Source organism: Nyctibius grandis, chromosome 3 (genome assembly GCF_013368605.1).
Source record: "Nyctibius grandis isolate bNycGra1 chromosome 3, bNycGra1.pri, whole genome shotgun sequence".
Lineage (NCBI taxonomy): Eukaryota > Metazoa > Chordata > Aves > Nyctibiiformes > Nyctibiidae > Nyctibius > Nyctibius grandis.
The window spans coordinates 37845150-37872121 of NC_090660.1; the positions used below are offsets into that span (position 1 = coordinate 37845150).

A 26972-nucleotide genomic window follows, 5' to 3' on the forward strand; every position below is an offset into this window, starting at 1 on the left:
TACTAGGAAAAGGCTGCTACACAGTTCTTCCACCTGCCCATTTCATACTCCTGAAAATACATTCAGGGTCATACTGTGTATGGATTACTTTAAGGCATTTTTTTCGTGGCTCTTCAGAGAAACTAAACATAAAATTAATATCACATGTATTTCAAATCTATCATGGTAACATTTTAATTATCACTGAATATTAAGAATGAAAGATAGAACTGAAAAAGAAAAATCCCAATTACAGTATTATTTCTAGACACGAAGGAGCATATTGGAACGCAATATAACCAAGCTGTAGCATTCATGAAAGCCTTGTGTGTCCCAGCCCGAGTCTGCAGAGACATATCTCAGAAGCATCCTGATATGTGACATGGTTTATCTGTAGTCCAGACAGACTACACATGAATAATGGAGAGTTACATGGACATCCTTCAAGACCATTATCCTATCTTAATTAATATACATGTGATAACCTACTTCAGCCCAAGAAATATTTTGCTTTGCAGACCTGAGGTGACAGAAGCAGAACTTAGAATTGAACGCAAACACAGATAATCACTACCACACAAAACAATAGCACATACAAGATTACTCCCTTTCTCTACTCAGCAGTGAAACTTCATGGGGCAGGGGGGCGCGGGGAGTATAAAAAAAAAAGTAAAACACAAAATTATATGAAAACCTTGCCTTGTGTAGCATAATTCTCATTAGATTTATTATACAGACAATGAAAGCTGATGCCATATCAGATCAATTCTATTAATAAAAAGCAAGTTACCTTTAATTTTGAAGCCTGTGTCCAAAATCTCAAAAAAAATACTTTAAAGATTTGTAACAGGCGACAAACCTAACTAAATCTGTGGAAGAAAACTAAGGAAACCGCTTCATCTTATGCTCCAACCATGTACACAGACAAAAGAAAACAGCAAAAACTGTTTGCTGTCCTGGACAGACCAGAGACTTGACTTCTCTACACTGGGGAGAGAGGTGGAGAAGTGTCACTGACAGACAGTGTCTCAACCACCTTCCCTGTACAGCTGCTTCTCACGTCTGTGCCAGGGAAATAGTCTCCAGCCCTCCTGGAAACAGCAAGTGCTACCTGAAGACTAAAAACTGGAGATGCTCTGGGAATTTTTAGTGTTTTGGAGTCTCCCACCAAGTGCTCACAGACTGCAATACAGCCTTGGACAGCCACAGCTGGAAGCAGCCATTCATCAGGTGTTCCTCATCGCTGTGGAGTCAGCCATGTTGCCTTTGTCCAGTTACCAAGCTGGCATTTATACCACTTCCACTATTAGTAACTGAAGCATGGAGTACTACAGGATATTGTCACCTGTACAGCTCTTGGGACCCTCCAGCTGTAAATGGTATTTGTTGCTCTGGGCTCCAATCCACAGACACACATCCTGCAACACCCACAGTCCCAAAGAGCTCACCATCCAGAGGAACAAGAGAGATTCAGGGAGGGGAAACAGAGTCACAGGTGAACTTCACTGTTCATTCATGGGGAATTGGGATGTTTCTACCAGAAGCAGAAAAGGAAACCTTTTGCATTATCAAAATATTTACCAGTCTCCCTTCCCCCCAACATTCAATGTATTGAACAATAAGGCTTCTCCCTATTTCATTCTGCCTAATGAGCATTTGTTGTTACAGTATTAAGCAGTACATATGGAAAAAGACTCCCGGATATCACACTATGAGACTGATTGACCGGTCTGAGTTGCTCTTTTCTCCACATCCCTCACATCCTTAAGAAGTCACAGTAGTAATATCAAAACCAAGCAGATGAATAAGCTTTTGATTTGAATAACAATGAGCCCTTAAAAGGAAATTCAGATGCAGCAGAGGCAGTTGTGAAGCACCAAGTCCCTCCAAGGCCCTGACCCAATACCTGCTGAAACATGCAGGAGTCTAGTTCACAGTATGTAGAGAAAACAAAGGCATTCAGGTATTATTCTTTGTTGCCCAGCTTGTTTCACCCCCCACCCTCGCACTGCATTGCTGAAAACCTATGTAGTGAAGCGTACACGATCCTGACCCTCCCAGAAAAACCTGGCCACAAGGCCACCTCCCATACAGGTGAGGATCTCGGTGTCTGGATCAGTGGGTCTTGACACATTGCTGCTGGTTAGGCCCAGTCTGGGCAACACAGTTCTTGTCCCTTTTTTCCCCATTTTGTACTTTGAACACTGCTTTCAGGAAAGCCTGTTTTAGTTTCTACACACTCTATCTCTGCCCTCCACTGTCTTCTCACCTCTCACAGCAAATGAATCACGACCCAATTTAGGAATGAGTCAATATTAAGAAGTTCAGATGAAAACACAGCTTGCAAGGACAATTCACTGCAGGTTGGTCTTGGCTCTCATCTCCCCAGGGAATCCTGGTCCCATCATAGCCATAGGCACCTGCAGGAGGCACGGGCTGTCCTTGCACAAAAGCCCTGCTGTACACACGCTGTAAATCCAGTGCTTCCCAACGTGACAGATACATTGGGTATGTGGACACATCCTCAAAATGGCTCAACTGGCTGCAGAGAGCAATATATCTACGCAGCAGGTAAAGGCTGTTCCGTAGACCTTCTTTAACTCAAGGGGCCTTTGTGACATTGGAGATCAGACACAAAGGACTTAAAGGATCAGTGAATGAAACGCATGTAAGAAAAGTGGTATTTTAATTCTTTTGCTTCCATGCATTCCCAACTAAAGTTCCATACCTCAAGGATTATAGCAGCTTATTTGCAAAAAAACAAAAAAACCCCCCCAAAACCCCAAAACAAACAAAAAAAAAAACATCAAACAAAATTAAATATGTATCCTAAATTTTCTTCCCCCTCAATTACTCTATAATTGTTCTTGTGATCAGAAGCAAAATCATGAGGGAAACAGAAGCAAATTCCAAGCCAATCAACATGGGCAATCCTTCTGTTCTGAATTCTCATAAAATAGGGGGGGCTGGGAGGGTGTCCACGTTTTGCTATCACAGGACAGACAACTGGAACAAAGAAAGCAACTGTAGAAATGGAGAGATCTATATCCCGAGAGAATCCTATAATATGCTGCAGCTCATAAGGAGCTATAAACCACAGAAGCCCTTTTTCTTATGATGATCTGGAATACGAGACAAAGAAAGGACAGGCCTGGACAGAAGATGAATAAACATTAGCTACCAGCAGCCTAAAATAAATGTCAAGTCCCCAAACCAACCAACCAGTTTCTGCAGAGATCAATAAAATACTTCCTTATGGTAACTCAGCTTTGATAGTATGGTCTCACAAGATTTTGTTATTGCTATTTCCAACCTCGACTAAAGCTTTCAAGGCTTCCTGCTTTGCTAGAACATACACACCAAAATTAAGTAATTAAAAACCCAATAAGCTTTACATTTCCTCTAAACCATTGCAGAGACCTCCCACATAAGAGTGACACTTCAATCACCCCAAGCACTACTTCCCTGTTGAAGTCCTGTAACAGTTAGCTGAACAAGAAATTATTTGATTCTCATTTCCTTCCTTCACTCCTCCTTTCCCTCTTTCTCTCTTCCTTCCCTTCCACAAACAGAACAGAAAAGCAGAGCAGCGTTCTTATTACAAAACGATGGAAACATTTGAAGGGCCTTAGAATGTTCCCAGACTCACTAGAGCTGTCCTAGAGCAGTGCTCTTCAGCCTTTGCTGATGGCGCAAAAAGTAAAGAAGTTTTTGAGCATGGACCTCCAATACATGCGTATTTATTTATAAATTATATACACATCCCACTGTACTACTGTATTATGCGCATTATAAAACATACATGAAAATAGAAATTAAAAAAGGATGAGAACAATGAAAGAACCACCACTAGAACAGCTGCAGAGCACTAAGCCTCAGGAGTTTTGTTACTGAGTCTGGTAGAAAAAAAGAGTTGGTCCAAAGCTATTATAATGCAACTACAGTAAGATGCAGTTTTATTCCTCACTATAACCTATAAATTGTGATCAGTCAAGGTGCTGAACATCAGCAGGCAATGTATCTGTGCCACTTTTTAAACCCCACTTATGAATAAAGGTTCTCCACTAGATCAAGTTATTCCATACACTAACAATACTTAGCAACCTCTCTCCCTCCAAGTATTTCTACTTCTTGGGGTTAACACCAGATAACTTAAAATACAACAGCACACACAGCTTTGCTGTAGAACAAACTACTAGATGACTGTCTACATCCTTCTGTTCATGGATATCTTCAAAGAACACAAGATACAAACTGATGCAGAGTTCACTGAATAGGCTTTACAGTATTTTCTGCCTTATTCCTGACATCTTGCCTTCCACAACTTTACAGTTTTTGATTTCATTGAAAAAATTTTTTGAGGGTATTAAAAATAAGCTGTTCAACCAAAAAGATTTTTTTCTCTTTCAGAGCAGATAAGCTCTAATAACGATTTTCTTTTCTAAATCACAACTACCAACACTGCTTGTTCCAACTCTTTGGCAAAGTTACAGAATTGCAAGAAACACAGTGCACTCAAAAGTTGTTGGCCTTGTAGCACATAGAAGGAAATTCCACTATTCAGAGATTATTCTGTGCTCTCTTATTTATACTGGTGGCTTAAAGATGTTTAGCACTTAACAATACATAATAAGGACAAAGGGTTAGAGCCTCAAGGAGTTTACACAACTTTAATCTCTCAATCCCCCAATAGCCACTGTGTGGCTGGGCTGGCACTAAGCAGAAGCACATGGAGGCTATGCATTAATTGCTATGCAAATTAAATGAGTGGGTCACAAGTTCAAAACAGACCAAGGAAGGCTGTTAAAGCATGGAACCTCTTTGCACAGGGTGCTGGGGAAGATAAAAGCTTGTGCCTCGTAGCTCTCTAAGCTCTACTCTCTGCTCAGCTTCAGCCAGACCAAAAAAAAATAAACCAACCAAAGAAATGAGAGCTTCCAGCCTTGCACTCCAGTGGAGGGGAAGAACTCTGCCCTCAACATCCCTCTTGATCCAGGAAACCACAACCCTACTACCAAAGCCCTGCAAGTAGTGTTGGCTTTTTCAGGACCCCCAGAAGCTGTTCATTGTCCTTATCCCTCTTGCAACCATAGATCCCATGATTTACGCCCCCTTCATGCAAAGGACAGAAGTAGCATACAAAGCTATTTCTGGAACACTTGCACATATGGTCTAGGCAATCCTGCTCCAGCAGGGGGATTGGACTAGATGATTTTTCGAGGTCCCTTCCAATCCCTAACATTCTGTGATTCTGTGATATAGGTACATTTTGCCCTCAACACCGGGATAGAGCTATCTATGGAAAACATACTTGCTCACATCTCTGCTTCATCTTCCATTCAAAACAGCCCTTCAGTTTTGCAAATATACAAGAAAATGAGCATTCTCTGCTTCCTCAGCCAGGTCTTCTGCTTCTGATCTGCCCTCTTTCTTGCTAGGAAAGGATGTTTCACTCTCCCTTTCTGCTTCCCTTCTTTAAAAACACTACAGAACTCCTTGCTAGGTAACTATTCCTAGCTATCAAGTTCCCAATTAGGTGATTTGACAATCAGTGACAATATAATCTGGTTTTTATATTATGAGCAGGCTCTGCTCTATTAGCTGTGGCCTTACGATCAGGTCCATCATAAAAGGACATGCAATTTCTGTAATATAAATTTTATCAGGAACACACATGCTAAACTTCCTAAAAGCCCCAAACTCATTATGGATATACTTCATTCAAACGTAATTTTCCAGTGATACATACATACCCTTAAATTAATTGCAATATTAGAATAATGTTTAAATAGGACATACTAGCTTTCTCTTCCCCAAAAGCATAGATTCCCCTTCTCAATATCAAATTCTTACAGTATCTGGACAGGTTTTCCTGTTTGTTGTTTAAAGTCATTGGTAAAACACAGATCAGAGTGCAGCTGGTAAAACACTGATCTGACCTAATCACATTGACCCATGCTTGCTAGAGAATAAAGCTGAGAATTCTGAGATGATAAAATTAGAACCTGCTTTTCACAAGATGTCAATATCGTGGCTACGTTTTCCCATTGTTTTATTCTAATAGCACAGAATACATCTGTTACTTTATGGAAAAAAATATTTACATGCTGACCAGTTAATCAAAAAGCAAACAATTATTTTCCAAGTCTGTATATTCGCTATCCACAAGCCAGGCTGCTGTCATACCAATACCTCAGCACATAAGGTGAACAAAGGAAAATATTATATATATAGCAATACAATTTAACCACGAGGTTACAGTCTTTTAACTCTGTCTTATTAATGTATCTACCTACCTGCATCTGTAAATACATCCATCGCCCCTCCTTTTTTTTTTTCTTTTACCTATTGATGCTGGGGGTCATTGGATAGGGGAGAGAAGGAAAATTTTTCTCTATTGCAAATAAAACTAAATCTATGGAGCAACACAGTCTGTGCACAGAACAGCAAAGACAGGAGTTACAAGAAACCCTTGCTAACAAGAGATTTAACACATTTTTAATACCATGAGCCTACTAAACATAAAGCACATTTTTCTTTACACAATTACTGGTTTTTCACTTATGTGCGATCAAGTCATGTGCGTATCATAGAAAGTAATACATGCCTCATTTAGAGGATTTAGCTTTATATGCAAGAATCAAACATGGTATCAGTTGTTTCAGCAGTATATCCCCTAATGCCTGCTTCTTTCCATGAAACTGCACCAGGAACATGTTTATAAGAAGCAACACAAACTACTGCAGAACATAAAAATTAACTGAAGTTATACTTACTGTAACCTGGGAAGCATCCATGAATTGTAGGCCAAAGTAATCAGTTTCCACAAGGTCCAAATGATACACAATCTGGTCAAACAACTCCTGTCCCTTTGCATTTTTCTGTAACAGAAAAAAAAGTTGTTTTTCGTGGGTGTGGGTTTGTTTATTCGGGTTTGGGTGGGGGTCTTTTTTAAGTTCAAATGGGGGAGAGGAGCTGCACAATGGAAAATAATATCTAAATAGCAATTCTATTTATTGTGAAGAATTGTATTGACATTTATTTTTATTTTCTTCAAGAAAGGTATAGTGACATGTTGTTCCTGTCTGCAGCTATTCCAACAGCATCAGACTTTGCTCTTTAAGAAAACTTTCAAAGTTCACTATAACTCAAAGTGTAGGAAAGAAAGGAAAGGCTTATGTCCTGTAAGTGTCCTAAGTCACAGAGCCAACATTTTAAACCCCAGGAAGCCAATTTCTCCAGTAAAAGCTTGCGTGACACACTGCCTGAAATCTGCTGGCTGTTATCATGTATCAACTGCCATCATGGAGTGCCATACCACCACTCAAGCTGCAAAATAAATTCTGGACAGCTTGAATACTTGAAGAGCACTGTGAGGAAAATTAATGGGATTTGATAAGAATCTTTTAATAATGTTGCTAATTGCAATCACATATACAGCCTTTAAATGAAGAAACAAAAAAAAGGAAAAAAAAAAAAGCAGCTACAATTCCTACTTTGCATGCCATCTGAAACACATCGGCATGGAAATAAAACTAACTCCAATCACGGGCTACAGGTGCTAGTAGAAGTTAGCTGATCTTAAAGCTAGGCTGCATTGGCCTGTGCACTTGTTCTGAGGTCAAGCCAAGAATTTAGATACCCAGTGCTTCAACTTCAAAAACACTAGAAGAAGCAAACCTTGGAAGTTACAGGTGGATAGGAGGAAGAGGGAATAACAAACCAATTTTTCTTGCAAACCCTGTCATGTTACTTGGGGAAGGAAGTTTTCAGGTTTCTGAGCAAAAAAAAAAAACCTTTGGCTAAAAATACATGAGATGATCATAAATCTCAGTAAGAGACAGAAGCTACAGTTGTATTTCATACAGGAAAGTACAGATCTGGAACCACTTTTGTGCCTGCTGTCCTTCATACACCTTTGAGGATTTTTTTTTAATTTTTATTTTTTTAAAGCTCTAACATACTAGCCATTCCCACTTCATCTCAAATTGTAGCAAAACTCACTGACTTCAGTTGAAGGAAAGCTAAATAGTGTTCAGTTCCTTTAGTTTAACCTTCTCCACAAAAGCAGGATCAAGCGTAACACGCAGAACTCCCGTCCAGGATTCCAAGCTGTCTAAAATCTGTCTTCTCCAGTAAAAGACAAGATGAAGAGTTTCATCTCTCTATATTTTTCCAAGAAGGTCAAGCAAGCTTAAGTGTACGTAGTAAATTTTATTAAGTTGAATTTTTTGGGTTCTGGTTTTGGTTTGGTTTGGTTTTTTACCACTAATAAAGCAGAAGCACAGAAATGGAATCTTATCAAATTTCAGGAACAGTATTAGGAGCTCCATTAAAACAAGCAGCATAAAAACTTAAAATAAGCATTAAATTATCATTGTAGGATACTGCTTTAATATTTTGGGGGGCAAGAGGTGAATAATAGACAAAGTTCAACATGCTATTGAAAGCAGATGAGAATACAACAGCTTCTTAAAGCACCATATTGCTAAGAAACCATCATCTTTAGATGTGCAATAATTGCTATAAACCAAACAAAACATTTGCTAAAAAGTATCCAGAACGTATTTTCTCACATGTAGTAAATCCAGCACTTGTTAAAAGAAGCCAAACCAAAGCACAACAAAGTTTAAACTGATTCTGCTCAAATGAGGAGAAAACCCTCCAAAGCAATAAAAAAAGAAATGGCAAGATATGAAGAATTCACAAAACTAGGAAAAACCTGATTTGATGCCCTATGCTCACTCTATTCCTGGTTGCTTGTTTTATGGCATTAACTACCAGCATGTTTACCTTCAACTGCCACACACCCAATAGAAACCAGAGAGAGCACACTCCACCTTCTGTACCCAAACAGTAGTTAATGTTCAACACGTGTGTTAAACGGAGAATAGCTCTGCACTGCATGGCTAGACCATAAAATGCAGTATTACATACACAGCTTACAGGAGATTATAACATTTAACTTGTCACTAAATGAGATTTCCCAGTAACTTATACCATTTAGATGATAAAGCTGCTGCAGCCAACAAATTGCTGACAAAAAAAACTTTAACTCTAAAGGAGGAGATAAAAGTGACTAATTCCTTTCCTCTAACAGTAAGGGATGACCTGCTCTCCTTTCCTCTGCTTTAATGCCTGATGATCCAGCAAATCCGACTGCAGACTGCTAATTTGGTACTTGTGAATTGAATTAAATGGGTGGCACAGGCAAAACAGAAGGGTTTTTCCCCAGGAGTTAGATATGCCCACATGCATAAAAGTGGTCTCTAATGGAAAAAAAATGTCCATATTATAAGAACTTCTGATTTTCACGGTCTTTTCCTCCTCCCCTCCTTCTAGATAACACAGAAGCTAAAAAGCTGCTGCTTCTATCAAAACCTGATACCACATAAAGAATATGAAACTGATTTCATACAAGAAAATTTTCACAGTAGATCTAATCAGTTGGAAATTAACAAATCACACTTTCTCTACAGACCCTCAACCTGTGCATATTTTTGGAAGATACATGTAAAAAAAAAAAGCAACCTTAAACTAGGAATATTTTACAGTTCTACCTTGCTAGACAGATGGTTCAGAACTGTCAGATGTAAAAGACCTGCATAACTTCCATCTCAAAAAGGGAGTAAATGGCAACAAAAAATATACACATACTATTATACACAGTTACTACTTTGTTGTTAGGGAAGTTACTATAATTAGGAACAGTGGTGTAAGGAAAGTTGCAAAACCTTGTTTGTTTGAGGGGAGAGGGTTGTTTGGTAGTTTTTGGGTTTGTTTTTAAAAAAGGCAACAACAACTAATCCATAGTCAGTTTCTGGTGGAGTGTTCCTTGGAACCCAGTAGAACTTGTGTGAGCACCATGAAACCTCACAGGCAAATGCTGGGGGTGCGTTTCAGATGTCCAGCTTACAAACAACTGTAGTGACAACCCAAGGTAAAACTGAACTAGTGTGAGACAGTCACTTATGTTCCCTTGTACCTCTTTGTCCTTGAAGAAACATAGAAAGACTGAATTACACTTGCAGGTTGAGAAGCTCCATGATAATGGGCAACTACTGAGAGAAAGGAAAAAAAAAGAAAAGAAAAGGTGTTTCTCATGTCAGTCAGCCCTGTCCTGCCTGACAGTCATGCCAGTTTCCTCCACTCTAGCCTGGAAGCCCTTCTCAAATAAGCTCCCATCATATTTTCTTTGGGATCATGAATCATGGCATCAAAGAAAATTCTTACATTTAATGAGGACTTATGGCTGGGTCCTCCTACAAGGACTCAAATCAGCATAAGTATAAAGCACCTTGTAGAGCCGCAGTGACAGCTGCGTGGCCCACAGTTCAAGCAGGCTAAGTTCTTAGCTGCCAAAGACTTCCAGACTCAGGGAATGTATGGAAATTCTTGTCAGCTAAAACCTGACAAAACAAAGATTAACTTCTCTAATTAGAAACTCTTCCAGACTTGACATGCTAATAGGCAAGAGGTTTTAACATGCTTTTGGTTGGCACGAAGGAAAGGGCAAATTCATCAGTCAGGGACATTTTACATCAACTGGCTCTGTCCAAACAGGCTGATCAGTGTTGATTTTAGCTGTTCCAGAATTGTTTGAAAGGTTCTGGCCAAAGGGCATGAAAAGGGGACACAGAAGCCAGAGAAGTCCCAGTTTAGTGCAGATACAGTGCAAGAATGCCGTTGATTGGTCTCAGAGCACACACAGCAAAGCTGGAGAGCTTCTGTGCACACCTTCCCCGAACTGAACCGCAGCATGTAGCAACCAAGCACGTGGCTGAAATTGTTCAGTCATACCAGAGAGTTCAGATCACAGCATTACAAATGAACTATTAACAGATTTCAGAAATAGCTGAAGTTGTACTTGGGAAAACAACCTGTCAAATAGGCCAGGAGGACATGAAATAGCCTGCAAGCTGACAAAATGATAACAAAAAAAAAAAGGAAAATAAACTACTGCCAAGAAAAAAGTCAAAGCCAATTAACTGTAATGTGTCCCAAACTGAATAGTGAGTAGTAGCAGAAACAAGTAGGTAGGGCAGATTCAGTTTCTTTTTCTAAAGAAAGCACAGGATTATGTATTCTGCAATACATCAGATATTTTTGCAGAGTGGGCTGCTATGACCTCAGGGTCACAAACACCAGGCTTTAGCTTCTGGTAAGTTAGTAAAGGAGCATTTGTAGCTAGTAATTGTCTGCTCTGCAAGCCTGATACTGCCCTATTCCAAAGGCATCAGCATTTCATCTCCTTGGCATTGCCTGGGACAGGGTATCCTTTCTGTCACAACTCCTGTAGGCACGTCAGAGCTAACTCTTTAGCTAAAAAGAGCTCCATATTATACAGCACAATTGCTGTAACATCTAACAGCTTCAGCCAAGTACGCACTTGAGGCCATGGCTGGGCTTGCAAAAGCTGCACTGAAAACAATGCTATCCATCCCAGCAGTGCTGCTATAGGCAGCACTGTCAAAGACAGCAACATTTCTTCAAGTTCCCGTTTCCCATGCTGCCATCCAGAGATGACACTCTGCAAAGGTCATGCTGCTCTCTGCAAACTAGCCATGACCTTGGTGCCTGTCCCACCCTCCTCCCAAGGGACCTAATGAACAGATTCATAAGAATATGGAGAGAGTTGCATTTTTGTGCTTAAAATTATGCAAATGCTGCTTTCTTTCAACATACAACAAATTCAATGTTAAGACTAAAAGAAAAGCAAGTTATTTCTTAATACATCATATTTCCCATGGGGCTAACTAACTTGCTCAAGCTCCTTGAAGATGTTAGGTTATTTTCTTACCAGTCAACTGCTGACTCAAGTTTTCAGTTCTAGATCCAAGCTCAATTAAAAATATGTCACTGTTCAAATGACCATTAAGTCTCTCACCCTGCCATGGCACTAACAGCAGCATTACTTCAGAGCCTGCTACTGCATGCCAATTATGTTACCAATTATGTTTAAACATAGCAGGGACCACAGAAACAAGAAGCATTCCTGAACGTGCCCAGAAGAAAGTGTAACTGATGACGCATGTGAACTTTTAGCTGAAGGAGAACAAAATTCATTCTAGCCCCTTCGAGAAATAAGAGCCCAAATCCCCTTTAGCCTCCCCCTGCAAAAAACCCCAAACAACAAAAAATGCCAATCACACACGCACACCACTAAAACGCCACCCTTCATCAGGAGACAAAAAAATCCTCCAAATAGTGTTTACTTATTAAAACTCTGAAAGCACAAACATTTTGTTCCCAGTCATTTTTGTCAAGGCCCCAAACTAAAATTGCTATTTCCTCAGCAAAAGAGGCTTATGAGCAAAGCTAACCCCCCCATCCCCCAAAGAACAAAACACCAAAGCAAAAAATAAGAACCCACCCCAACAGACCAAGCTACTTCCTTCAAATTACTCTCAAAGGCTACGATAAAACTAGGACTCTCGCAAGTCACATCCCATCAAGGGCATAGGGGGAACCTCAAATAAAGAAACAGCACACTACCATTTAAGTACATTCTCTCTGTTGGTAGATAAGCACGTAACAGTTCAAGTGAGCTGGGTTTCTGTGACTAAGATGCCAATGAGAATTTGCAGACAGATATTAAGAAAAAAATCCCCAAACAGTGGGTATGGTAAACCTCACTATTGCTGCACAGCAGCATTTCTCAACAGCACTCAAACCCTCATCTCTGTCACCAATTATTGGCAAGAAGAATCAGTGTTCACTCCCCAGTAAAGAAAACGGAAATAGGGATTAATGACTGCAAAAGACAAGTAGCACCTCTGCTCCTTTCCACAGGACAGCAAGGATTGAAGGTAGAAAGTCTATAGAACTGGTATGGAGGAAAAGCCTGAACAAGAACAAATAAATAGATCACATTTTATATGTACCAGGCAAGGCACTACATAAACCCAAATGGCACTGGGCGTCTAGTGAGATACAATACCCTTACCATGCTAGTATGACATTGGCCAAGTCTCTTGCATTAGCCTAAGCTTTCTACCTGCTATGTAAGGGCAGCCACTTGTGAATAAAAAAAAACCAAACGAACATGAAAAACAAAACCAAGAAACCCAAAACACAACTAATTAAGGGTGGGGAAGAATAATATGCTATTTTCAAGCTCTGCAATAGGAATGAAGAAAAGATTTTTAATTATTCATAAAGTACAAACTCATTGAGATGAATCAAAGACTGGAACCGCAGCACAGTATCGTAGAGAATATACAGAAAATATGGCAGAGAGGAAATTACCTTACATGCAGAACAATCACTAAAGAGTCCAAAACCATGCCAGGTAACCTGTTGGAAAGATGGCGTATGTACAGCAACACTTAAAACAAACAGATTCAAGAAAGTCAGGTGAGATTTGAAGGGTGAATGTAGTTTCCTTTGCCAGTTTGCACATCCCTGCTCCCAGTCACCTCCTTCCCCACCTCTGAAACACATTCTGCCTCTTCTTCAAGCGGGCAAGTACAACAAATGGACTAGCTTTGTAAAACGATCTGTACAGTGCTAACTTTTTCTGAAAGCTGGTTTTGCACAGTTGTTTTCAACATATGCACTTTCACTAACTGAGCTTTACAGTACAGCCGTTCAAAAACTAATTACAGTAGCATACTCAGAGCTTCAGAAGTCCATTTTGCTCGTGAAAAAAAGCAGCACGGAACTACCACATCTCAAGACCTACATTACAAGGGAATTCCACCACTTGCTTAATTTTTTCAGGTAAGATGCGGGGGCTGCCCCATGCTGGACACAGCTGGTTCCAGCCATCTCCACAATGGACCCACTGGCCACTGGTGGTGGGAAGGAAGCACGTATGGAAGTCAGGAGTGAAGGAGTGGATTTGAGCCTGGGAAAGAGCTGTCTTTATCTTGACCCACGAGCTTTCTTGTTCCTTTTTCTTCTCCATATTTTCTTCCACCATCCTGCTGATGGGGGGACTGAATGAGGGGCTGGGTGAGAGCCTGGCTGTTGGCTAAGGCTGACCCACCACAGTGGGGAAACCCTTACGAAGAGCAATTTTACATTTTGATCAAGTCAGCAGTCATCTGAAGGGCATGCTGTCTTTGCATAGCCTTTAATCTCTCCAAAAGGCCCATGAAGGGCAAGCAGATACTACTGTGATAGGTGCCCTATAAGTGTAATTACTATTGGCAACATTAACATCAGCACTGACATTTTAATTTTATTGGACTCAGATAAAGGTGAGAGTTTCTGTTTACTGTCCCTATCAGCTACATGTACTACTGGCAACCCAGGCCTCTTCCAAGAGAAAAGCTCTGTCAACACTTCTAAATAGCATCGTCAGGCAACAGATAAAAACAACCATCAGCCACAGCACAAGGTAGTAAAAAAAAAAAAAAAAAAAAAAAAATTCCTTATTTGTAACTTTATATTCTATAGAAGTGGGTCTGGACTCCTGCTGTTTTAGATACAGACAGGTTACCCCATCACATTCCTACACTCAGAGGCACAATAAAATATTTGTATGGAAGGAAGATTCTTTTTCACCCCTAGACTGCCAGCTCCCTCTCCTGACCTACTGGAAATACTACATGCATCTCAGGTTCAAGCATACAGATGAAGAAACACAAAGTAGCAAGGATGAGGAGAAAAAAACCTATGCTGAGACTTCTTAACCTACAGGATTCCACTCGACATATAATTTACAGTTCTGCATCCCCAGAGGAAGAGACAGAACTTGATAATGCTAAGCCATGGGTGTTATTAAAGTGGCAGCCACCTCTAAGAGACAATACCATCAAACACAACACGTAACTTTACACTCCCTTGCATGCCTTGCCCATTGCCCTCCTGCACAAATCACGGTGGGATATAGGTGCCATTTTGCTGAAGAGCTAGAGAAGATTCTAGGTAATGACTTTAAATTGCATTTGAGAAATAACACAGAACATCAGCATAAGCTAAGTTGACCTAAAAGAGAACAAGGAGAAGGAGGCAAATGCTATTAAGAGAATCCCAGTAGAGTTTAGCAAAGACTCTCCGCTTTCTTATGCTAGTAACAGTACTAAAGTTTCAAATTATATCTTTGCTTTCCTATACCTCTGCATTTGAACGCACCATGAGTCGAAACTGTTTTAAATAGATGCAATTGTACAAACAGAATTTTCCATATGGACACGTCTTTCTCATACATTTTGCATGTATGTGTGCCTGACTCAACTCTTTCCAGTTTTTTTAAGTTGTTTTTAAATAGGACACTTATGACTGTCTAAAATAAAACAGTTTACCCATAAGGCTCTACTGGCAACCTTCCTCTGGCACAGACGCAGCTAAGACCAGCAGCAATGCCCAGTCAAGGGATAGGTGCAATGCAAGCCAGAAGTACTTTATATGAAGGAAGCCTGCAGGGGCCCTGCTGTCCCAGCCAGCCAAGTCACAGGTTCTGTTTCCGACTCTTACCCAAGAGGTTCGTCAGTGCAGCTGTACGGCTGTATGCCTAGTAAAGAACTGCCTACAGAGGGTAGTTACATCAGTATAACATCACTACTGACTTAAGCTAACAGTGCTTTCAAACCCCCTCCCCACACCAAAATTCATTTACAGGCCACGCTGTACAGCATGGTATGGGGCCTGTCATGCCAAAAGCTGTTTCTTGAACGCTGGGTAACAGGGCAAGGAGAAGGTTACAAAGCTGTGGTGTGGCTGGGAGGCAAAACGCAGAAGGGCTGCTCTAAGAACAGACATCTTGCACAATACCCTAACAGATTGCTGCTTTTACTGTATCGAATAGGACCTGTAAAAGCAAAAAGGTGCAGATTCCTTTAGAAATATCACATCATGTATGATGCAGGAATTTGCTTTTATCTATGTCTGGATAAAACCAGAAGTTTCTTAGAACCACTCCTCTCTTACAGCATAAATACTGCATACTGCTTATGCTCACATAATTCACATTCAATTGTTTCTATGTATATTTTTTTCAACTTAAATACTACATACTATTTATGGCACTTTTCACAGCAGAAAATTAATTCCACATGTATGCTAACATTAGCATTAATTATCTATTCCCATATCTGGCACAAAGTCTTATAGAGTGTTAAACTTTCCATATAAGGAATATTAATTATTGATCACCCTGACAGCTACAGCCACTAAACGAACTTCAAAGATGCGAAACGCAGAAGCAGTGACCACAAAGGGAGTTTAGAATTTGAGGAAAAGCTCTAAGGTGGTCCTTCCTCAGAAACTCTACAGATGTAAAATGCAAAGACAAACTCTTTTAGAGGTTACCTATTTATTCAGACAGCCACAGACTTCAGCACTCTTCACTCTTTGTTCTTTCATACACTAAGCCACAGGCTCTCTCCAAAGAATCAACTCCAATTATTCGCTTTTGTCTGAAGAGAACCAGAAATTCAGAGATCCAGAAAAGTCAGTAAAACCTCGTAAACTGCAGCTTTATAATCTGTAGTTTAAAAAAAAGAGAGAAAGACCTGGGAAGTTTGCCACTAAAAATATTTTATTTAGTGGGCAGCTGGGAAGACATAATTCTTTCTAAACACAAACATAATTAACTAAGTATATGCAATTAAGGAAGATCACTACAAATTACATTTCTTTCTAGAAAGACAGAAGATGCAATAGGAACAGGCATGTGGTTTTTATTAAAAACCCTCACTAGTATAATTTTTAAGAAGTTAGAATAAGTAATAGTTCAAGCTTATAGAAATTATCTCTCTCAGATGACGTCACTGCTCAGTGAAAAAAAACCTAAGGCCAGACTTAGGTTTATTATATTGACAAGAAGTCCAGCGCTCTAATCTCTTCACTGCTGCCAAGAAATTATGAGACAAGATAAATTCTCATCATGCTATAGAATTTAACTTCTTGCTCTGTCATAAATATTCAGATCTGAAGAAGAAACAGACACCGTACGAACTGAAACAGGCATGGCAGCACAACGTTCTGCTTATCTTCATTCTGAAGAACGAACAAGGACTGATGCATCTGGGTTGTTTGTTTTTTTTTTATTAAAGAAAAACCACATTTAAGTTATAAGCTCTGAGTGTCAACATGAGGAGCAGAAAGACTAGGTTATAGCTAAAATTGATTTCATATATTTCATGTCAACCAAGAGATCATCCAAACAAGTTAAGAGGCTGAGAAGATAAAAGAAGTGATGATTAACAAAACCTCTGACCCCACAGTTAGCATGCAGAAAAGCACAGTATTGATCAGAATCTGGAGAAGTGATATTTTCAAAAAAGACAGACAGAAAAGAGGAACCACAAATCTGCACAAGTGTCAGACTTTGCCCCTGCCAGGTTCCCCGCGAGCTGCAATTTTTGCTGCCTGCTTGGAGGGAATATCATATGCCAGCACTTCCTTTGGAAGTACGTTGAAAGACTGCCTTCAGAATTGTTCAGACAAAAATACAGATGAAAAGGAAAATACATGATCAAAGGAACATGCTACTTGTACACACATTCCAGAGAGTATAGATAGATTAGGAACAGTTAGAAGGCAACCCCGCATATGGTTTGATTCGCAAATCCATTTGCAGCAGGCTGCAGTTTTTAGTAATTTGCAGGAAGGTTTGAGTTTTGTCTTTCACTTTGAGGTTTGAGTGCCCTGCCTGTCTCCTTGCCATTAAAAGGATTCTGGCTATTTACATATCAAGGGAAATAAAACAGAATCCAAAAGACTATAGGGGAAATTAAACCCAAGCACCATTTCGGAATAAAAAAACCAGTTATCAGCTTTTCAGCTTGCTTATTTTACCTGTGTATTAACAGTATCTTAATAGGAGCTTACAGTCTTGATTCAGACCACCACACAAACATAGGTAAACTTCGCTGTTGCCACAGTGATGGCCAGAGATTCAGTAGCACTCGTTAAGCTGGCAACGTTCCCAGTTTACTGTGAGGGGTTAATGGGGCATTCCTTCTGGCTGGCTCTTTCCACCTGGGCATTTCACCTCAACGGAAGTTTTGTTACGCTTGACAACTTTGCAAAAATCTTTTTCTCAGAGTCTGGACCTCAAGGCAGATCAGATCAAACACTCCAAATTGGCCAGTCACACATGGCTGAACTGCTACTGCCTCAGTTGTTTAAAATGATAACCTAGTCTTTTAGTGAAACAATTTTTTTTTTTAAATTCAGGAAAACAAACGGAAAAATTCCTTACTCACAGTATGAGTATATCAGACCACGCTAGCACAGGCAGGTCCATAACCAAAAGCCACTGTAACACGAAGCCAGTTCACAGCATAGCTTTTAGCTGGAGGGATAGTGAACTAGTTAAAAATGAAATCACTCTGTGGTGGCCCCAGCAAAGGCTGTACCACCAGTGCTTTGCAGTTGCAAGACAGCCTCCACACAGATATTAACGAAAACCTTAGGGCTCTTTGTCTCAGAAGAATTTTATTTCACAATAAAAGTGAACACAGGAGCCGAGAATTCCCACAAACTCATAATACTTCAATTAAATATTCAATCAATATTCAATTAAACCTAAACCACCAGCATTAATACAGAGCGTTCTGACCATCTGAAAAGTGACTAAGTCACTGGGGATCGGATTTTGCTGTCCTAATTCCCTATTCTATCACTAATAGAAACAATGTTTCTCATTTCCAGACTTGCAGACTTGGACAACAGAGTAGAGAGCAAACTCTGGTTCTTCTGTTGGAGCAAAGTTATGCAAGCCAAACTCTGACAGTAGTGACACTTTTGCTGCCTAGTGGCTTTTAAATGACACCGACAACTCAGCTGACTTCAAAGTCATACACATGTAGCCAGCACAGCCTTTAACTGCAACCAAACACAACACTCCAATGACGCAGAAGAACAAGTGTCAACTCGCTTGTTCAGCTGCATGGATTCAGAAAAAGGCAGCATGTGATGAAGTTTATTCAGGCTGTGCAACAAAGCACATATGACTGTTGATACAGCCAGAGAGTCTGTAGATTAAGAGAGGCTCAGTTTTCTTCATCTCACTGTATAGAAAGTACCATATGTTGGGGGAAAACAAGCAATTCAGATGAAGAGAGTGATAAGCTGAATGCTCAATCACTTGCCAATCATGCACACTGAAGATCTTAAATTATGCCTTCTTTTTAAACCTTGGATGAAAGACCAGCAAAAGTTGTTTATCTCAACTGCTGGGTATTCAACATGGTCTCCTACAACATCCCTGCATCCAAGCTGGGACATTACAGTCTAGATAGGTGGATTACTGTGGATGGCTGGATGACTGGGCTCAAAGGGTAGTGATTAATGGTTTGTACACTACCTGGAGACCAGCTGTAAGGGGAATTCCTCAGGGATCTATCCTGGAACCCATCTTGTTTAACACCTTCATCTACCATATGGAGGAAGAGATGGAACACACCTTCACTGACTTTTTGGAAGACATCAAGCTGAGGCGTGCAGGTGACTTGTGTGAAGACAGTACACAAGGACACTGACAAACCAGAGATCAGGAAAGGGCTGCAACGGTGCTATGAGGCTGGACCATGTGCCCCATCAGGTCGAGACAAGTACAGGAAGATCGCTACCACGATGGGCAAAACAGACTCAACTTGGGGAATATTAATTTAATTAATTGCCAAATAATAGCAGTAGGATAGTGAGAAACAGAAACAGAACTAAAACCACCTCCCCCTCACCCCCGCCTTCTTCCCAGGCTCAACTTCACTCCTGACTCTTCTACCTCCTCCCCCCCGAGTGGCACTGGGGAATAGGGGTAGCGGTCAGCCCATAATACTTCGTCTCTGCTGCACCTTCCTCCTCATGCTGTTCCCCTGCTCCAGCATGGGGTCCATCCCACTGGATACAGTCCTCCATGGACTTCTTCAGTGTGGGTCCTTCTCATGGTCTGCAGTTCTTCAGGAACAGCCCCAGTGTGGGACCCTTCCACAGGGCACAGTCTCTCAGGAACACACTACTCCAGCATGGGTGCCCCAGGAGCCACAGCTCCTGCCAGGAGCCTGCTCCAGTGTGGGCTCTTCACAGGGGCACAGCCTCCTTTCCAGGCACATCCACCTGCTCCTGTGTGGGGGTCTTCCACGGGCTGCAGGTGGATATCTGTTCCACTGTGGTCCTCCATGGGCTGCAGGGGGACAGCCTGCCTCACCATGGTCTTCATCACAGGCTGGAGGGGAATCTCTGCTATGGCACCTGGAGCACCTCCACCCCCTCCTTCTCCACTGACCTTGCTGTCTGCAGAGCTGGCTGTTCACATTTTTCTCACTCCTCTCTCTCACAGCTGCTGTGCAGTGTTGTTTTACCCTTTCTTATATATGTTACCACAGAGATGCTACCAACATTACTGTTAGGCTCAGCTTTAGCCAGCAGCAGCTCCATCTTGGAGCCAGCTGCAACTGGCTCCATCTGACCTGGGGAAGCTTCTGGCATCTCCTCACAAAAGCCATCCTTGTAGCCCCCCTGCTACCAAAACCTTTCAAGGTACACCCAATACAGATGCCTACCCTCCCTTGCAAACTCCACAGTCTTGACCTTGGTATGTAGGCTTCTCATATATCATGTACAGATTACTAGGCCTTCAGTATGCGATTCAAAACAGCCAGTGTTCAGGGGGAGGGTGGAGTTCAGGGAGTCACCTCAGTCACTTTTACTGTCCTAGCTCAAGACAAGGTTATCTTACATCTGTCATACTCATCATTACTGAAAGGCAATACTCTGTACTCACAATACAGAGCACTGAACTCATGTCCTCAATGAGTGACAAAAACTCTTTCATTCTCTGAGAAACAGGATGGCTCCTTTGTCTGTCTTCTCTTCCTCCCTCCCCACTTCCAACACTCAGAGGAAGGAAGGACCCTATTCTGTTAAACATTCAATAACTATGGGCATTCAATTAAAAGGCAACTTTTTTTAATAATATATTTACTGACACAAACACAATCAACCCACCAAAGCATAGGTTATCCTGATGTGAGAGCACTCTCTCCCTCCTGCTCAGAGATTCCACACCAAGTGAAGTGCCAAGACTCCATGGGCCACAGAGAGTCAGTGGGGAGCACACACGTGCTTACAAGCAACACCAAATGCTTTCCAGCCTCATTTTCACAACATCCAGAGGCTGCAACATCTCAGGCATTTGAAATTGTCCTTCCCCAGCCTGAGTTATTCTCTCATACCCCATGAATCCATTTTCCGTGGTGAAACATGAAAGCACAAAATTTACAAGCTACAATATGACAAACATTTAACACTTTAAAAGCATTTTTAAAGCTTTATGTTACTTTAAATGTAAACATAGGTTTAGATTTATTACCTCCCAACCCATGCAAGTCAAACTCTCCCGCTTTCTCCCACACCCTAATTTAAGCTTCCTGCAAGTGAACAGACCTAAGATTGACAGTTTGTCGTTAACAAGCCTTTCCCGACTTTGTGTGTAACTCATACTGAATTAATGCAGTTTGTTTACAATGCAACATTTAGAAACAAAGCATTTTCTCATGTTATATTCCAGTTGTTTTCTAGCTTTCACCACTGTTAAAAAAAGGGTCCCGGTTGTTTTGGATTTTCAGGATAAAACATAAACTAGAGTGAGTATTAACGTGTAGGAATTTGCTGAAGCACAAGGATAATGGTAGATATCAAACTCAAACAATCGACTCTGTTACTCTACTCCAAAATGTCTATTTAGAAAAGTGTAACTGCATGAAAAATGGAAGCCTAACTACACAAAGCAAGCATTTTTAAAAAAAATCCATTGGGGTAACACTTCTATTTCCCAAGACACCCAAGATCAAATAATTCTCAGAAAGATGCATGTCTAACCAATTTTTTTTAACCCAAGACAGTCAATGCTTAAAACATCATCTTCCAGAAAGCTGCCAGTTGTCTTCCTCACTCTGGAAGATTATCAGCAGGTATGCTGCACTACTTACGAAGCTTCATAAGGAAACAAGAACTGCCTTATTTACATGTCAGAACAAGCTGGCACACATATAACACTACGTAATGAAACAGACATCACATACCGTACATTTATCATGCACTAAAATCACATCTTAATTCTTTTTAACAGCTCTAAATGGCACATGTATTTTTTGCACTTTGTAGCAGCTCAGCTACTGATCATGTATCCTTTTTCCAGCATCTTGATAAACTGATTAAGTCTTACTTTGATGTTTCGAGACACAGTAGAGGTGAGTGGAGCCAAATAATCTTTTGTTCATGTAATGTTACAATATTAATACAAAAGCAGTATTTTTGTCTGTATTAAACACAGCAGGCAGATCATCCACCTGTCAAAGAAAGCATGCAATACCAGAAGTATTCATCTACCTTCCCATACTCTACTGATCCAGAAACAAGAACCAGGAAGTCACTGCTGTGAAGTAGAGGAGAAAGACTAACTGAAAGAAGTGAAGGCTGCAACTACGTGGAGCATTTAAGAGTTAAGAGAAGACAGCAATAAAACTGAGAAGGGAAGAGGAACCACAGAAGCAGGTGTAAATTTTGACATAGAGAAGATACAATCGAAGAACGCAACTTGGGGAAGAGACAATGTGGAGAAAGACAGGGAAACCAGCTGGTCATCTTCTACTAGCCTGGAATACACAGAGATTGCTAGTATTAATACAACAAACACCTTTCTCTATTAGATGGTATACACACTTTACTGCATCTTACAATATGTGTTTAAGGTCTTGAATTTATCTTGCTGCCTGATCCTGCAATGCCTAGTACAACCATGGCTTACTGGTGCCTGGTTGGGCACCATTAACATGATCTAGATGCTCATGCTAGAGGCCTTTCACAGCTGTAAGACTTGAGAGGACACATTCTATCTAACTTTTGCCTAAATACAGTTATTTTAAGTTTAAGCTACTAAAGAACAACTTCTTTAATTACAAAAACAAATGTAAAAGTCAAATCTGGAAGCCCCAGAGGAGGGAAGTAGATGGCATTAGAAAAATAAAACAGACAAGATACTTATGGATGAATTTATTAAAACTGATAAAAATTTTCCAAAACTAACAAAATTCTTGCATGTGTAAATAATTGTACTAGAGAACAGATTGCAAGACAAGAACCAAGGTACAGGAGGGAAATGAATTGGGCAATCAGTTGGCAGAAGGCCATGAATCAACAGCCCATACTCAAAGGATTGCCCAAGCAACACACTGCCCAGATAAACAGCTTCAGAAAATTGTGCAACAAACTCTGAAGTGCCAGTGCCTCAAGTTAAGAGAAAGGAAGCACAGCTCTCACACAACCCACTACCCTGATATGGCTTTAAAACACAAACTCATGAACAACACTCTTGGATTGTGTGCTTCAGGTTCACAACACATGCCCACTATGGAACAGCTAGACTTAAAGAATATTATAAAATTACTATCAGTTTCAGACAAAAATATCAGGTGTAGAGGTATGGCATACTACTGAAAGATAATAATTAAGCAGTAACTAAGATGAAGGTGGGGGATAATCAGTGGTATCTGATTATCCTGACAAGTCAGAATAGAGGATTATTTCACATTAAACATATTAAGCACAGAGATTTGGACTACGTTGCTGCAGAAAGCCAATGTTTATCCTCAAAAAGTAAACTCAGCGTTCTGGTGTGAATATACATAGTCTTTACTAACTCTTGAATCTACAGACAGGGATTACTAGACACACACTAAGAATTCACAAGTTCTCTACTTCCTTCAAGTTTCTTGCTTCCTATTATGCTGAACTTGAATTGCCATCCATCAATGACAGAAAGCCCTTGTGAGAGAGATGCTGATTTAGTGAAACACTAGGAATTGAAGATAAAACTGCTTCTGAAAAATTCCCAGCTTCCCAAAGTAGTCAAATGTGTGCATGGGTGCACATGTGAAGATACCCATGCACACTTAAAATCCCATTTTCTCAGCCCTATTTCATTCAAGAGGCTGATTTGAAGCAATGAAGCCTATAAGGATACTAAGGATTCCCCAACAGCACTATTAGAATTCCATTAGTAGGAGGGAATTTCTCATCATCATGGGGAAGATTTTAAAAAAAAAAATCCAAAAAATCTTGCCTAGTAGAATGCTGCCTAGACTCTAGTCCCTTGCTAGGAAGAAGTCCCAGACTGCAATCCTGGAGACAGAAAGATTACTGTGCTCCCCTAGGACAAAGCCCAAAAGACTACTGGTGCCAATGCTGAACAAAGCATTCTTGTTCAAAAGGACACAAACTGGTTTTTTTCTTTCCCCACCTCACCCCCTACACACTGGAAGTACGTTAATTAACTGCAAAGCATGCTGCTAGAGCATGTTAAAGCATCTCCACTGAATTCAGAGAACTTTCACATCCATACATGCACAATCCCAAGCAAAATAAAAGAAAAACAAACCAAAATAATGTAAAATTATCAAAGGAAAGGATGCTCCAATATAACCTTTGTCTTGCAGATCCAGACATGATAAGGATGGACAGACAAACAGAAAGACAGAAAGAAGAGCCAAGTCCTGAAAACCTTTAAGGGTAGAGATCTCATGGCTTATCTGAATAATCTGCTCTAGTGCTACATTACCTTTCCAGTGGAGATATTTTTCATGCTGTCCAGTGTGAAGCTCTCAAGCTGAAAGCAGGTCTTTGGTCTTGTTAGATCATCTGCCACTACCAAGACAAGCTTGGCTCCATCACTTTGTAACTGCCCTCCAAATAGTTGCAGTTTTATGACATTTACTTTCAATTAGCGGGCCCAAAAGGAATGTTCCAGGTGTAGGCTCATCAGTGCCAAGTACAGAAGAACAATAACTTCTCTTGATCTGCTGGCCACACTCCTAATGTAGCACAGTACCAGATTTATTGACAATGACGGCACACTACTGGTTCATGTTCAACTTGGTTTCAACCATAAGCCCCAGTCCTTTTGAGCAAAGCTGCCACCTAGCCCATCAGTTCCCAGCCTGTACTAATTCACAGTATTGTTATGCCTCAGGTGCACAACTTTGCACTTTGTGTTCAACTTCATGAAGCCTCTGATGGCCCAATCCTTAAGTCTCTCAAGATCCCTTGGGATTTATGCTTTGCCATACGTCCTGTCAGCCACTCCCACTAATTTAGTGTCCTTTGCAAATACATGTCATCATCCAAATCACCAGGTATTGAAAAATATGGACCCCCAAAACAATCCTTGGCATACTGCACTCAGCTGCCAGCTGGATGTTGAGCTATTGATAATGGTCCAGCTGATTTTCAACCCATTAAACAGACTGTTCATCCAGCCCATACTTCTCTCAGCTTCTAAATGAGAATGAAGTTGCAGACAGTGTCCAAAACCTTAGTAAACTCAAAAGGTAATATATTCACTGTTCTTCTGTCATTCATATAGCTAGCCATTTTACCACAGAAGGCAATGAGATTGGGTAAGCACACCGACTATTAACTTCCTGACCATGTATTAGGAAATGGAACCCAAGTGGAGACAAGCTATGATCCTTCCAGGGACTGAAAGGACGCTGACAAGCCTATAACTTTCAGAGTTTTGCCTGACTTTCTTGCTGATGGGTGTAGCATTATCCTTTTTTCATAATTTTTCACCTTGCAGTCACATTGCCAACTCTTTCAGCTTCCTAGGATGAATTCGATCCAGCACCATGGATCTCAGTATATCCAGTTGCTTTATGTAGTCTTTAGCCTGTTGCTCCCTAATGTGATCTGCCCATCTCCTTCCCAGTCCATACCAGTATGCACAAAATGTATGAGAGCTGTCTCTTGCCTGCAAAGAAGGAGGCAAGAAAGGCACTGAATACACCAATCCTTCCCACACAGTCCACAGTCTATCACTAGGTTGTCTCCCCCACCTCATCACCGGATCTGCACTCTCCTTAAACTTCTTTTTTCTACTAGCATACCTGTAGAAGTCCTTCTTGTTAATCTTCATTAGCCCTTACTCTGGCTGGCTTCGGCCTTCCAGTTTTCATCTTTAAATACCCGAGTAATGTTTTTATAGTCCTCTTCTGCTGCTGGTCCAAGTTTCCACATCTCATACATCTCTTTTCTGTGATTTTGTTCATCAAGAAGCCTCTTGCCCAGTCAAGTGGGCTTTCTGTTCAAAGTCCTGATCTGTCTGGACAATGAGAGGGTCTGCTCTTGAGCTCTCTGTGCATTTCCTTTAAAAAGATTTTTAAATTTTCTTTTAAAGCCCCTTACTGACTACCTCCCCAGGGACTCTAATTTAGCAAATCCTCAGATAAGCCACAGCCCACATGCCTGATTTTACTGCTAAGCTTCCCAGTCTTCTCCAAATCCTGAACTCAGTCATCTCATGATCACTTAAACTCAAGATCCACAAGCTTCTTCCATCTTTGTAGTCAAATAGGTCAAACAGAGCATTACCCCTGTCTGATAGGAATTCATCATCTGCACCTTCTAGAAACCTCCAACATTGTCTGCCCAAAGTTTTGAGGCCTTCCCAACAGATGTCTGGAGAGCTGAAAGCCTCTGTGAGGACAGTGGACAGAAGACCTCTAGTTGTTTGCAGAAAATACTAACCACAACTTCCACCTTGTCAGGCTATCTGTAAAAACTCCTAAACAACATTGTTTGTGTTCCTTCCTCTCTGATTCTGCCCCACAGACTCAACAAGAATGTCTGCTTTCATACTAGAGCTCTACACAGACAAGGAGCTACCTAACTCAGAGTGCAGCTTTCCCTCTCTTTTCCTCCCAATCCTTCCTCAACAGCCTACACCTATCCATGACTCTGTTCCACCCACACATGCTACCTCACCCAGTCTCTGGGATTCAAACCATGTTACAACACTGCAACTCTACTGGATAATACTTTAATTTTGGGTTGTGTCAAATTCTATTAAAAGAAAGACCTCAACAGAAAGCCGTGGGAGAAATTATTTGTGCTTTTTAAAAGGGAACAACATATGACATTCAGATATTTAACTGAAACTGTTCTGAAAGTGTTAATTTTGTTACTCATTTTAATAAAAAAATATGGTTTTAATTTCTCCACTGTTTCTTTTTGCCTACAAGTACTTCAAGGTAGGAAAT

The 26972-nt window shown here is 40.6% G+C and overlaps 1 protein-coding gene across 2 annotated transcripts in view; it reads right to left on the reverse strand.

Annotated features, from left to right (window-relative positions):
• The window catches only part of EPB41L4B (erythrocyte membrane protein band 4.1 like 4B), a 186699-nt gene that overhangs the window by 124306 nt on the left and 35421 nt on the right, over positions 1-26972 (reverse strand). For both annotated transcript variants that reach the window (XM_068396115.1, XM_068396116.1), the window contains exon 2: positions 6756-6860. In XM_068396115.1, the coding sequence (XP_068252216.1) occupies positions 6756-6860 (105 nt within the window). The remainder of the gene's footprint in view (positions 1-6755; positions 6861-26972) is intronic.